General features: G+C 52.9%; 6 protein-coding genes across 6 annotated transcripts in view; 4 read left to right on the top strand and 2 right to left on the bottom strand.

Annotated features, from left to right (window-relative positions):
* The first annotated feature begins 17 nt into the window (after positions 1 to 17).
* On the top strand, positions 18 to 2687 carry LOC127750081 (uncharacterized). The gene is made up of 2 exons (XM_052270634.1): positions 18 to 1293; positions 1379 to 2687. Exons 1-2 carry the CDS (start codon positions 44 to 46, stop codon positions 1779 to 1781), a joined length of 1653 nt encoding a protein of 550 aa, XP_052126594.1. The 5' UTR covers positions 18 to 43; the 3' UTR covers positions 1782 to 2687.
* LOC113209896 (cocaine esterase) lies at positions 2514 to 6571 on the bottom strand. The gene is made up of 9 exons (XM_026427660.2): positions 6223 to 6571; positions 5205 to 5342; positions 4932 to 5082; positions 4463 to 4839; positions 4076 to 4373; positions 3627 to 3727; positions 3353 to 3536; positions 3012 to 3174; positions 2514 to 2922 (listed from the first exon to the last, which is right to left on the bottom strand). The coding sequence occupies exons 1-9, from the start codon at positions 6484 to 6486 to the stop codon at positions 2565 to 2567; spliced, it is 2034 nt and encodes a 677-aa protein (XP_026283445.1). The 5' UTR covers positions 6487 to 6571; the 3' UTR covers positions 2514 to 2564.
* A 282-nt stretch (positions 6572 to 6853) lies between these two features.
* LOC113209897 (26S proteasome regulatory subunit 4) lies at positions 6854 to 9433 on the top strand. The gene is made up of 8 exons (XM_026427661.2): positions 6854 to 7011; positions 7540 to 7690; positions 7766 to 7890; positions 7974 to 8159; positions 8239 to 8553; positions 8634 to 8831; positions 8909 to 9118; positions 9211 to 9433. Exons 1-8 carry the CDS (start codon positions 7009 to 7011, stop codon positions 9343 to 9345), a joined length of 1323 nt encoding a protein of 440 aa, XP_026283446.1. The 5' UTR covers positions 6854 to 7008; the 3' UTR covers positions 9346 to 9433.
* Positions 9434 to 9515: 82 nt separating this feature from the next.
* On the bottom strand, positions 9516 to 10475 carry LOC113209898 (uncharacterized). The gene is made up of 3 exons (XM_026427662.2): positions 10182 to 10475; positions 9931 to 10052; positions 9516 to 9862 (listed from the first exon to the last, which is right to left on the bottom strand). Exons 1-3 carry the CDS (start codon positions 10266 to 10268, stop codon positions 9592 to 9594), a joined length of 480 nt encoding a protein of 159 aa, XP_026283447.1. The 5' UTR covers positions 10269 to 10475; the 3' UTR covers positions 9516 to 9591.
* A 263-nt stretch (positions 10476 to 10738) lies between these two features.
* Positions 10739 to 13433, top strand: part of LOC113204237 (neurocalcin homolog) — a 116933-nt gene continuing 114238 nt past the window's right edge. Inside the window, exon 1 of the mRNA XM_052270635.1 lies at positions 10739 to 10918. The gene's annotated coding sequence lies outside the window, so the exon portion shown is untranslated. The remainder of the gene's footprint in view (positions 10919 to 13433) is intronic.
* Positions 10951 to 13433, top strand: part of LOC113204201 (neuronal calcium sensor 2) — a gene marked incomplete in the record, with an annotated part of 110553 nt that continues 108070 nt past the window's right edge. The window contains 1 exon segment of the mRNA XM_052270636.1: positions 10951 to 11716. Coding sequence (XP_052126596.1) covers positions 11698 to 11716 — 19 coding nt within the window.

The following is a 13433-nucleotide window of genomic DNA, read 5'->3' as shown; positions in this document are numbered from 1 at the left end:
TTATCTTTTTAGAGATGCCAATGTATCACAACGACCAGCCACGATGCACGGCGCGGAGGTGCTGGCTTCCGGTGACACACTACCAGAGCAAAACGGCCCCGGGAAGATGTTGACGACGACATGTGTCATGTCTGACACGTCGAGGGTGTCCGAGAATCCGGTCGAAGTGCCTCGCGGAGCGTCGTGGTCGACTTCGGCGAGCACGCTTGCCCAAGAGGACGCACCCACCCCCATGTTACAAGCCGTCGAGGACGAATACACGCGCGTCGAACTGGATTGCGTGCCTCTGCCTCCGCTCCCCCCATCAGCTCGGGGGAGGGTGGCCTCAAGGGTCCGGAGCAGGGCGGAGCACCGCGAGCCCTCCAGCTCGTCAGGCAGTGAGGCGTCCTGTCGAAACGACGCACCACGTCACTTTGCCTGGGGGCGGTTGCGAAAACGACGGACGGCGAGGAAGTTGTCGTCGCGATCTAAGGGCATGTGGGGCCACGGCACGGACCATTGGATGTCGCCCTGGGCGAGCCGTGCAGGAGGCACCAGCTCCAGCAGCTCGGCCACCGTCCCGACCAGCAGCACGACAGACTCCAGCAGCTCCAGCACCTCGCCCACCGCCCCGTCCCCCATGGCCACAGACTCCAGCAGCAGCTCCTCCTCCCCGGAGTCACCCCTGCCAACCGCCCCTAACGAATCGCCTCCACGCTCCGCCATCTCTCTAGAGGACGCCGTCGTCGTGAGGACGACGTCCGCCGAGCAGAACGAAGCGCGGCGCAGTCTCTGGGACATCACCGTGGCGATGTCCAAGTCCACCGTGACCGTCGCGCTGGTCCAGCCTGACCGCAGCGTCCTGTACCGCATCCCTCTGGTGTGGCTGCTGTCCGAACTGGGCGTCTGCGCGAACAATGAGAACACCAAGGCCCTCCTGAACTTCGGGGGAGGGGGGTGTTCGCACGCACCGGTGACCGTGAACGTCGCGAGAATGTTTAGGCCCCTTGAGGGCGAAGACGACCTGGCGCGCATGCCTCTCGGTCGACTTCTCAAGGAGTCGCCCCCCAGGATGCCGACGGCAGCAGAGCAGGCGACCCTGACTCTTAGGAGGCCCTGGCACGGGGATGGCGCCCTCGCACCGCTCAAGGACGTCGACGCTACGCCAGCCCACCTGACCGCGGCTCTGTGCGAGGGTTCGCGGGGTCCCCGTGGGGTCGCGGCCTCCAAGTGGACGAGAAAGTGTCGTCGAAAGACGACCCTCGCTCTCCGAGAGCTTTTCCGCGACGGCGGTCTCGTCTCTGTCTTGCACAGGTTGGCAGCCTGCCGAAAACTCCGAAAAAAATAAATACTGGAAAATGAGAGCACCAATAATTTTTAGTGAGAGGTTTTCCTCCAGGGTGCGCACCGCTCCTGGTCTCCCGGCGTCAGACGCGGGTGCCGCAGTTCGGCGGGAGGCCGAGTGCCCCGCAGTCCACAGCGCCCCGGTGCTGAGCACGGCGGCGTCCTGCCCGCGTCCGGAGCCGCCCTGCAGCTCCACCCAGCTCACTCTGGACCGGCGGAAAAGTCCGCCGCCGCCGCCGCCACCGAGAGCGTCGCCTCGACGACGCGGCCGCAAGCGAAGTCTGAGCCTGGGCTCCGAGCCTCTGGCCAAGCTGCCGGTAAGTTTCTTGTCGACTGCTTTCTCTCGCGTGGCCCGCGGCGAGGGCGCCGAGCATACCGTGTGCGTCCCGCTGCCCAGGCCCGGGTGCCTGAGGGGTCGTGTCCTCTCCAGCGCACCTACGTCGAGACGACGGACGTGAGGCACACGGCCGCCGACCACAGCGTGAGCTTGGCGTCAACGTCCAGCTTTCAGTGCCCCCACTGCGACTGCTGGCGCCCGTCCCCGGGCCGCACCCCCAGCACGCCCTCGAGTCCACCGCCCAGCCCGCCCTCCGGCCCGGGCAGCAGCCGAGATGACTCCTCGGACATTAGCGACGAATGCCCCTGCTGGGACGTCCAGGGGCCCGCGTGGGCCGCCGGGAGGGCGAGTGAGCCGGCCGTCAGGAGCTGGATGCCTCCCGAAGGTGATGCAGGCGTGACGTCGCCGTCCTTCGGTTCTGACTTCCGGTACCAATCTCGGATGCCGCCGTTTCCGAAATTTCAGTGGCCTGTTTATCTTTTTGCGGGCAAAACACTAACATTTAGGGGACTTTTAGCCGAGTTTTGGGACCGCAGGTCAGTCAGAAATTCTCATGACCGTCCAGTTCACACGAGTAACGCCGCATTTCCACAGCACAGCTCATGGAAGGTAGCGAGTACCTTCGACTCGGTCGCGGTGGGGCTGGCGGGCTGCGGGCGGCTCCCCAGCCCCTGACCTACGACCCGGCCGACGACTCCGACGCGAGCTCCCTCCCTGAGGCCACCACCTCCGCGCTCAGGCTGCTCGCGAGGAGGTTTTAACTGCAGTAGCGTGAGCCTACCGCCATGCTGTTGACTTAATCCCATCCCCCAGTGATTTCTGTACAATTTTAATTAATGATAAGACATAGACGTAGGAATAAACAGATCTTCCCATCTTTATTGTGTCTCTCAAACACCCTTGCCTAGCCGAAGAGCCCTCCCGGCCCTTGCGGCTTGCCGCCCTGCCTGCCACCACCCAGGCCGCCCAGGCCGCCGCCGCCAAGCCCTCCAGTCAGGCCGCCCGCGATCTTGCCCGCCGTCCCCGCCACGGCGCCGACCGCGTTCTTGAGGATGTCGGCGCACGAGTCGGTGGGCAGCTGGGGGCCGGAGAGCCCGGACCACACGGCCATCTGGCAGCCCCGGAAGTTCTTGCCGACGCGCGGGTTCTGGTCGATGACGAGGAAGTTGTTCTCCTGCTTGCCGCCGCCGCCGATGCCGCCGAAGCTGGGCAGCGGCAAGGGGAAGCGGGGCTTCTCCTTCTTCTTATTGCCCTCCTCTTGCCTGCAACACGCGAACTTGTCGGTATTACCCCGTGCGCGAGGACGGCCGGGGCCGCGCGGAGTATCTGCGAGCATCACTGCAGCACTCACCCGCTGTGCGCGAAGTCGGCGATGAGGCTCGTGAAGATGTCGCGCACTTTCATGTCCTCGGGCTCCGTGAGCGACACCTGGCCGCGGGTCGCGTCCCCCTTCATCCCCTCCAGGGGCCGCGCGTCGAACACGAAGGCCAGGTCGTCGCCGTGGAAGGTCTCATCTGCAAAGGGACTTCCCCGGTCAGGAATGGGGCCACATGGGATGTCGATACGATATCAAAGTGGCGTCGAAGAGGAAAGGTTGACGTCGTTACGATTTGGTTTGGACATCGTTCCGACAGCTATTTTTTCTGACTGGGTCTTGAACTGACTGACTGCATGCGTGATCGCGGTGCTTACTGAGTGCAGCCGGTGCGTCGAGTCCGGCCTGTATGAGGGGCAGCCCGCCCAGGAACTTCTGCCCAGCCTGGGCCGCCCGCGGGGATGTGTGCTCGAAGCTGTACACCATCGCCTTGCCGCCCTTCTTGGACCACAGCTGACTCGCTTGGAACATGGGCAAGTTGAAAAGGGCGTCCGTGGTGGCCTGCGGGGTTGCGGGGTGGTATATCAGAGAGAGTGCAACAACAACGAGATTGCGATCCAGTACTGCCTTCAACCCGCGCGGTAAGCTCACCTCGACGATCTTGGTGATTGGTCCCACTGCCTTCTCCGCTTGCTGGAAGAGCGGTGACGACGCCAGGCCCCCGAACAAGTTCTGCACGTTGTTGATGACACCTGCGACATGGGCATGGTGGTCACCGAGGTGGTCATCTCCGGCGGACGAACCGCAATGGCGGGCGAGTTTCTTAAGGCCGTGACAGCCGCCGAGGCGGTCAGCGAACCGTCCGCGCGCATCCCGCTCCCTGGCCGCGACCGTCTCGGCCCTGTCTACGACCTTGGTGGCGACCTTGTCGACCTTGGCCCCGATCTTTGCCCCAACCCTCTCGACCTGGGCCTCGGTTCTCTCGAGAAGAAACCTCAGGCCGTGTGTGATCACTGCACAGCAACCCTTTGAAACCGTTACGCCTCTCTACCAACTATGCGTCGATCCTTTTATGTCAATAAAAACAGCTCCGGACTCACCGGCGGCCCTCCCAGCCAGGTCCTTGAGCAGGACCTTGTTGAGGAAGTCGGGCACGGCCCTCAGGTTCTTGTCGAGCTCCTTCTGGAAGCCGCCCTTGATGGCGCGGCCTGTCTCGTCCTTGCACACGCCCGTCAGCAGCGAGATGTTGGGGAAGTTGCCCTTCTCGAGCGTCTCTTTGGGCTGCTCGGGCAGGAAGCTGGGCAGGAAGCGGCTGTCCTCCTTGCCCTCTACGACGGGGGAGGGAGACAGCAGACCGCCGAGTCCGCCGACAAAGCCTTGGGACGCCAGGCGTAAGGTCTGCGCCCCACAAACAAAAATCAAAAACAAAAACGTAAACATTTCCGCGTCAAGCTTTGGCGAAAAGGTCTTCTCCGAGCGGGCATCACCTGCAGGGTCTCGTCCGCGAACACGATCTGGTCGGCGGGCGCCTCCTGCATGCAGCGCACCATGGCGAGGTGCGGCTGGGTCGGGCAGCCCAGCTGGATGGCCAGCTCGTCCGTCGCGTCCAGCGGCTCGGCGTCCACCGCGTTGGGCGACAGCGCCGACCCGCTCATGGCCACGATGCCCTTGACGTTGTCCTGGGTCATGGGCGACAGCCCCATCATCATGGCGCTGCTCGCCCCCGTGCCCTGGCCCATGGTGTTGACGTTCTTGGGGTTGCCGCCGAAGAACGAGATGTACTCCTTGATCCAGTTCATGGCCAGCGCCATGTCGAACATGGCCACGTTGCCCGGCAGCTGCTGCGACGATGTGCTCATGTAGCCTGCACAGTGTGCGTGAGGGCGTGAGAGGAGGAAGTTGAAGGAGTTGGTCGGTATTTGAACCCTCGCTACTCCGCTGCTGCAGTGTTCTCACCCAAGGAGCCCAGGCGGTACTGGAGCGTGACCACGACCACCTTCTTGTCGACCAGGTGGCCCGTGCCGTATTGGTTGGCCGAACCGCGTCTGAAGCCGCCCCCGTGGATCCACACGATGACGGGGAGGCCATCGGACGTGCCGTTGGGGAGCTGGAAGGGCAAGCGGTCACATGAGTGAGTTGCCGTCCGGACAGCAGCTGAGGGGGGAGCGCGACTCTTCCCCTCCAGGAGGAGAGTGTTCTAGTCCCCGCATCGCCATGGTGGCAGCTCACCTCAGACGAGTAGATGTTGAGGTAGAGGCAGTCCTCGCTGCCCAGGGTCTTGAGGGGATCGTCCGGGTGCGGCTGGATGCACGGCGGCGGCGCGGTGGTGGCGTTGACGATGCCCTCCAGGCGCAGGGGGCGGGGGCGCTGGAAGATGAAAGGGGCGGGGGCGTTTATTAAAAGCATCCAAACGGCCAGAGGGGCGTAGCGCGGCGAGCGGCGGCGGCGGCGGCGGGGGTGGGCAGGCGTTGCGAAGCGAACCCGCCACACAAATACTATCAGCTGTACGTCGGCCAAAACTCGCAGGAAGCGGGAGATAAGTCGCGGGGCCCGCCTCACTCCGCCCCAGCTGTGCCCCCCAGCTGCGCCCCGCGCCGCCCCGCGCGCCCGCGAATGTGGCACGCACGGATAGCTCTTCTGGATATCCGGTGCGAGCAGGCTCGGGCGAGGTTATTTATAATTAGATTAAAACAAGTACAGGGCAGGCGCGAGACGGCCCGGCCGACGACTGTGATAGCGCCTGCAAGGCACTGGGTAGGCCGACCCGTCGAGCAGCTGTGTGCCGTGTGGAGGCGGCGGCCTACCCCGAGCCTGATCGCCCAATAGTGAGGGGGGCGGGAAGGGGTTGGGAGGTCTTTATTCTCCACTTCGTCCGTTAAAACGACCGCGGGGTCCATGTCGACCTAATTTCGATTTTCATATCGAATTGGTCCAAGAATGGTCGTTTCTACCCCGTGGAAAAAAAAAAAGAACAAGCCTGAACCTCGGGCCTTGACAGCTGACTGAGAAGGAGCGTTTCCCACAGAACTCGAAAAGTTTTGTCAGAACGACATTAATTATTTCAGAGTTACGATGGTGTCAAGTGATGTAGTTTGATGTCAAAATGACGTCGGAGCAGGCCTTAAAAATGTCCGAATATTGACAATTCATATCATTTTGACGAGATCATGTTCTCTGGTTATTGTGACTCTCGTCAAAAATAAAATTAATGTGAAAGGAAAGTGATGATGGCATGAATGGGACCCACCTGGAACCGGAAGAGGCCGACGGGCGGCTCGGCGTAGCGGATGCCCCGGTACACGTAGAAGCCCCCGGGGCGCTCCCGGGTGCCCAGGACGCGCGCGTCGTGGTCGTCCTTGTAGACGAACACGACGGGGTCGTCGACAGGGGGCGGCTGGGCGGCCCGTCCACCGACGATCCTCCTGACGCGGTGGTGGGAGGCGGCGGCCGTGAGGTGCAGCAGGACGGCCAGCTGCGAAGCCAGGACGACGATGGCAACGAGCTTGTTCATCTTGGAGAGGTTGTTGCTGGAGCAGTGAGGGGCCTTCGCGCGTTCGGCCCCGACTGCGTTTCGACGGCGGCCTCGGCACGGCAGCTGGAGATGCTGGGGTCCTGGTGGAGTCCTTATCTTCGCGGCCCGGCCAAAGACATGCGTAGGCGCGATTCGCTGATTCGCATGTATAAAAAATATGTAGCAAACATTGATTATGTATTAGAAGTTTATTTGAAACAGGCACAACTTATATGCCTTCAAGCGCCGTTTCTTGTCGAAACAATGATCTGATTCATCTGTAAAGAAAGAATGCGCAGCGCAGTCCTCGTGTTTCGAATTTGCCGCCTCCTGCCCTGCGTGCCAGCTGCTCGGTACCGGTGCGGAGGTGCTGCCCTCCACGGCCACTCTTATAACTAGGAGAGAAGAAGGGGAAAAAGAATTCGTAGTGGCACGCAAGCAGTTTCGGCAGAGTCGGCGGTGGAGTTAAACAAGTGACTTGTAAATTTTGTTCTACACTTTGTCCGTGTATTTTCGTTTATTATGGTAAGTACTGAAGTTTAAACTGAATTGATCAATAATCTGGCACGCATTTTCCATGTGCACGTCTAAGGATACAATATCCACAACTTACATACTCGTATTCATTGAGTTTACCTCATCAGTTTGCGCCTGTCATTCACCCGTTGCCGATTCGGAAATACCGTGTTTATTTCAATTTTACTGAAATCTCCGTATTATTCTTTAGCTCTTAGAAGTAGCTCACTGATTATCTTTCACCGGAACACATTTCACAACTTTTACGGCGAACCTGTTGTTTGTATTTAAAATTTTGGACATTCTAACCTCTTCTACGTGTCATATTTTCTCGAATTATTTTTTTGAGAAAGTTTCTTGGTTAAGCTAAGCATAACTTAATAATAAAATATGGCATGAGTCATTTAACTGAAAATTACAGTGATTCTACGTATTTTGATTAACTGGGTATTACGTGTTTTTTTAATGTTGTAGTTGCATTGATGATGCACGCAATCCAGGCCATTCATTTAAATTTTGTCCTATTTTATTTTCTAGGGTCAAAACCACTCGGGTGCGGGTGGTTCTGGAGGGGAAAAGAAAGATGACAAGGAAAAGAAGAAGAAGTATGAACCCCCAATTCCCACACGGGTCGGCAAGAAGAAGAGGAGAACAAAGGGACCAGATGCTGCTATGAAATTGCCGCAAGGTATGTTGTGGAAAGATCGTAAAAAGGGATGATCTGTTCCATTTCTCTTTCTGTAATTGAATTTCCTCTGCGCAGTCACGCCACACACAAGATGCCGATTAAAGTTACTCAAGTTGGAGAGGATAAAGGATTATCTACTTATGGAGGAAGAATTTATTCGCAATCAGGAGAGACTAAAGCCCCAAGAGGAGAAGAATGAGGTTTGTATCTTAATGGGTCTTTTTCAAAAGTTGTCGCTTTCTGTTATTGACTGGATTTGTGTTTTTTCTTTCTAATTTTTCAGGAAGAAAGGTCAAAGGTTGATGATCTGCGAGGAACTCCTATGTCTGTAGGAACACTGGAGGAAATTATTGATGATAATCATGCCATTGTGTCAACCTCTGTTGGAAGTGAACACTATGTCAGCATTCTGTCCTTTGTTGATAAGGACCAGCTGGAGCCTGGATGCTCTGTCCTTCTGAACCACAAGGTAATAATCAGTGTAAATTACATATTTTCTTATCTTTACAATATTGCTATGAGATTCATATTTTTAATGATTGTTTTAGGTCCATGCTGTTGTTGGAGTTTTGTCAGATGACACTGACCCTATGGTCACTGTTATGAAACTGGAGAAAGCTCCTCAGGAAACTTATGCTGACATTGGTGGGTTAGACACTCAGATTCAAGAAATTAAGGAATCTGTTGAACTTCCTCTTACTCACCCTGAGTATTATGAAGAAATGGGTATCAAACCACCCAAGGGTGTTATTTTATACGGGCCTCCAGGAACAGGCAAAACATTACTGGCTAAAGCTGTAGCAAACCAAACATCCGCCACGTTCCTTCGTGTAGTGGGGTCAGAACTGATCCAGAAGTACCTGGTATGTAATTTTTCTGCTATATTCTGAAACAACTGAGTTTACATATCTGTTATTAACAAGTATTTGATGTCTGTTTACAGGGTGATGGTCCTAAGTTAGTGCGTGAGTTATTCCGTGTAGCTGAAGATCATGCTCCATCAATTGTGTTTATTGACGAAATTGATGCAGTTGGTACCAAGCGTTATGATTCTAATTCCGGTGGTGAACGCGAAATCCAACGTACTATGCTTGAACTTCTGAATCAGCTTGATGGATTTGATTCACGTGGTGATGTTAAGGTATGTCTTTGGAATATCTTATTAGAAATATGGTAACTGATTCATACTCATAACTCTTTAACATGTTCCATTTACAGGTTGTTATGGCAACTAATAGAATTGAAACCTTGGATCCTGCTCTTATTCGACCTGGCCGTATTGACAGAAAAATTGAGTTCCCCCTTCCTGATGAAAAGACTAAGCGCCGTATCTTTAGTATTCACACATCAAGAATGACTCTGTCTGAAGATGTCAATCTCACTGAACTCATTATGGCCAAAGATGATTTATCAGGTGCAGACATCAAGGTATGGAAAATAAAATCTAGTCCAGTAACTAAAATATTTGTGTCAGGTGGTTTTCCCTTGTTTTAAAATGTTAATTTTGTTTCTCTTTGTAGGCTATTTGTACTGAGGCAGGTCTCATGGCTCTTCGTGAAAGGAGGATGAAAGTAACCCATGAAGATTTCCTGAAATCGAAGGAAAGTGTCCTATACCGCAAGAAGGAGGGCACACCTGAAGGACTGTACTTGTAGAAAGGGATTTTACTGACTTGATATTTATGAATTAAGTACTTGTTTATGAGTGAGTGAATTTGAATTATACTGGCTAACATTTGTATTACTTGGTTGTTTTCTTTGCACTCAGCTCCAAGCAAGTTACCTCCTACTTAACTAGGAAAAGTTAAAAAAAATCTTAACTTCAGTTAAATTAAAAAATGTTCTTTATTAGAAAAATGTTGAGATGGAATGTGAACTTGAGAATTATGCGAGGAATTATGCCTATTCTGAATCATGTGCAATTAATTCATTGAGTCCTGTCTTTTCAAATATAGGTAAACTAATGGACATTTTTTCAGTCAGTGCTTTCTTGGTGATTTCTGCTTGTCTTGCACTTATTGTAGTAATATCTTGGGATTTCTTACAATTGCAAGGAGACTTATCTGCTGAATCTTTACAAATTTGGCACAGCCCAAATCTGGAATTCTCAAAGCTGAAACTGTCAAGCTCCTGCTCGTTAAGGGAAAGCAACTCAGCATTTCTCTTTAATGTTCTGGAAAGAGACACCACTCAGATTAAAACTAGTCAAATGAGTGAATACACTATGATAACTTAACTTACTCAACAATCCCATTAAATTTTCCAAGGGAAAACGCTGTCTTGAAGCCTTCGGCATAACCAGCGTCAAAACCACTCTGGAAAGCCCCATCCTGCCCTGCTCCGGCTCCCTCGCGAAAACCAGACTGTAAACCATCAGAATAATTTTCAAAATTTGCATGACTGTCATACACTTAACAGCAGGTTCAATAAGTCTGAATGCCTAATGTCATGAGTTTGAGGAGGTTAGAAACACAGTGTTAGGTGTATCTTACCGTTTGGAGATTTCTCTCAAGTTTGAGAAAATCTCGTTTGGATGAAGTGTCATTTCCATCTATGTCAGCCTCGGGATCTGAATCCATTCGTGGATAGGGTTCCCTCACTCAATTAAACTTTGTTCATGCAATAATGAACCGAGAAAACAACCAAAGCAGAGCAGCACTAGCAGACGTTCATGTCAACCCACGAACCAAATCATAAACATCAATGTTGGCTTTTAAGACTCCAATTTTCTTTGGAGGGCATGTTCTTAAGACAGAACAAACTCAGAAATTTGATTAGTTTCATGTTTCCGAACCATGTTTAAAAACTGGACTATCATAATTTGAAATATTTTTCTGTGTCTGGTTGGTTAAACTTGTTATTATCGCTACTAATTTGTTTTCTTTCCCCACTATGCCCCCCTCACCCTCCCCCTTTGCAGCCAAAACTCTGCGGTACGTCGTCTGCTACTGGTTTTGTTTGTTTTGAGTACACCGTGTCGTCCAATGAGATCCTTTGTTATGGCCCCCCAGGACGCCTGAGCAACCAATAGTAGGCCGCCTTCCATCACGGATCGGCTATCATTTCAAATCAAATATGGCAGCCGTGTCGGTCGTCGTATTGTGAACCGTGCGCGAAAATGTTGTAGATTTCGTCTGTAATCCGCGAATTTCGGCCGCAGAACGAATTAGGATTGTCGGGCATCGGTGATATCTACCCACATCTTCCAACGATCAATCACGTAATCACCGTACGTAAACACGACGATTTTTGTTTGATGGTGCATTTGTCAAACACAATTCTATGTTTATATTATTCTTACCTACGAGAACAAGGAAATCATTTTGAGAGTTTTGGTTCAGTTTATAAGGTCTGGAAATTTTACAGCACACACCTAGCATAACCTCAAATTTTATCATTTTGTACAAAAGTGTTGATGCCTCGTTAGTCGTAATATTATAACAACCATAACCTCCAAATATTGTGTTAAATAATACTATGGGTATAGAAGTTTTGTTTGTGTCCAGTCTGTGGTGAAACACACTTTGACATGTTACTGTATTCCCTCTAGTACTCTTCTGCTCATGACAAGAATTGTTTTCATGCTGTCTTGTGCTACAGTTGAACTGTCATTTCAATTCAGGACTTTTGAAATAACAATTCTTGTCTAGAGCTGATGTAATTAGAATGTTAGGCATTGTAAAACATAGAACTTGTACCTGTTGTCCCCATTATGTAGGATATTGCTCTAATATTAAACTAGTTTGGTATACTGTAGGCTATGGCTCAAATGTGATGTTATTATTAAGAATCCTAAATTAGGTGTTTGTTTTAAATTTTAAGCGTTATTTATCCTGTGTGGTGGTGTGTTTGTATTGGTTTGTAGTCATTGTTAAGCTACATCACCAACGGTGTTGAATAGGTTAAGTGCCATGCTGTTTGAAGTGTGTGTAGAAATGTTTTTTGTGACAAGCTGCTTTCACCACTCCTTCACAATCATCACCATCACCATATGGCGAGCAAACATGGATGAAACCTCTGACTCCAGGTAAGAAAATTCCTCATTACTCTTCACACATTGTCCTTTGTTGCACATCTTGGGCAAATTGTTTTAAACGGGAGGGGGATGACAAGCTCAGTGCCTGTTCGTGGATGCATGCCAAACTTCCTACAGGATAGAAGCCAAATTTTTAGAAGCTTTGTTTCCAACTTGTTTCTTGACCACTGGGTGTAAATTTTGCTGCCCTCGCCACCCTGTGCAGATAATGGGGTATGTTAATCTCTGAGGATGAGTGTAAATTGAGTCTCTCTTGACTATCCAAGTTGAGAAAAACAAAACAAACGATCGTTTGGAACACTCGCAACACTTTTTTTTTAATGTTGTCTTTTCCAACTAAAAATTAAATCACAATTTAGCCGTAGCTATGTGAATGGAGCTCGGCGCTGGTGGGGCGGGCGCGCCTGGCGGGTAGGCAACCGCAAAGCTCCCGTGCATGGAGGAGCGCGCGCGGCCTACTCGCTAGGCGCTGACTAGCGCTGGGGCGGCCCGCGCGCTCACTTCTCTCCGGTAGTAGCTAGCGGTAGCTAGCGGTAGCTAGCTATAGCTCTACGTGTAGCAGCCGTGCTGGAGGTGAGCACGCACGACCCACGACCCACGGCCTGGTCTACCCACTGGGCTGGGCGCTGGCTAGCCCCGGCAGTTGGCGGTCTGCGCGTTCCCTTTCCGGTAGTAGCTAGCGGTAGCTGGCTATCTCTCTACCTGTAGCAGCAGCCCTGCATGGAGGAGCACGCACGGCCGACCCGCTCGGCGCTGGCCCTCGTGATCCCTCTTGTCGGGTCTCCGGTAGCAGCTAGCCAGCTCCTACGTCTTACGCTCTGTTTGCTGTACCTGTAGCTTGAGGTGAGAAGGAAGGAGGGATCTGTCCTTCTCGGCTCACCTCACCGACTTCTCCGTCACCTTCACCTACCTCCTCTTGTTTCCTCCAAGGGGACATAGGCTATTTATTTTTGCACCACCATGAACTCCTTCAAAAGAGTTTCGATGAAGTCCGGGCGAATATCAGTGAACTTTAGTAAAACTGTGAAGATTTTGCATCGCAGTTCAGAGACCATTTGGCGGTTTTAAAATAAGTTAACTTTAGCTAAGAACTTCAGACGAAGTGCCCAATCCTCGCTTTTAGTATTAACTCTTTCCGAATCCCATTTCGTCCCCTGTCTTTCTCTCTTTCTCACCGTCATTACTTGACATCTTTACCTCCGCGAATCGAAAGAAATAGCAAAAATAAAACAAACAATCGCGCGGTGTCGTTAAACGGCATTTGAACCTACGCACCCACCCACCCCACGCCACCCCCGCCGTGGCCTCGGCAATAAGGGAGAGAGGGGAAGGGTTGAGGGACGGGTTGCGTAAGCGAGCCGCTGGGCCTTGTTATATCGCCCGGTGCGTGGGCAGCCTGGGCAGCTGCGAGACGCACTTCGAGATGAGACACAATCGATTGTCTTCTCTGCGGAACTGCGTGGCGTGGCGGGGTGCGGGGCGGAGTGCGGGGCGGGGCGCGGGGTGGAGCGGGGCGGGCTTTGCCGACACCCCGCAAAGGAGGTGGTGAGGCCACTGGGCCGGTGGTGGTGTGTTGTGAGGAAGTTTGAGCGGCGAGGTGGAGGTGGGGGGAGAAGGGACGGCCAGGTGGCGGTTAGAAGTCCACCAGGTTGTCTGCCTCTTAGGTGGAACTTTGGCGTTTACAGGAGGTTGGTGCGGGAGGGAGGGA

The sequence above is a fragment of the Frankliniella occidentalis genome, unplaced genomic scaffold (genome assembly GCF_000697945.3).
Source record: "Frankliniella occidentalis isolate FOCC.00 unplaced genomic scaffold, Focc_3.1 Scaffold131, whole genome shotgun sequence".
NCBI lineage: Eukaryota > Metazoa > Arthropoda > Insecta > Thysanoptera > Thripidae > Frankliniella > Frankliniella occidentalis.
The sequence above is the reverse complement of the archived record's forward strand: the minus strand, read 5'-3'. Positions and strand labels throughout refer to the sequence as shown.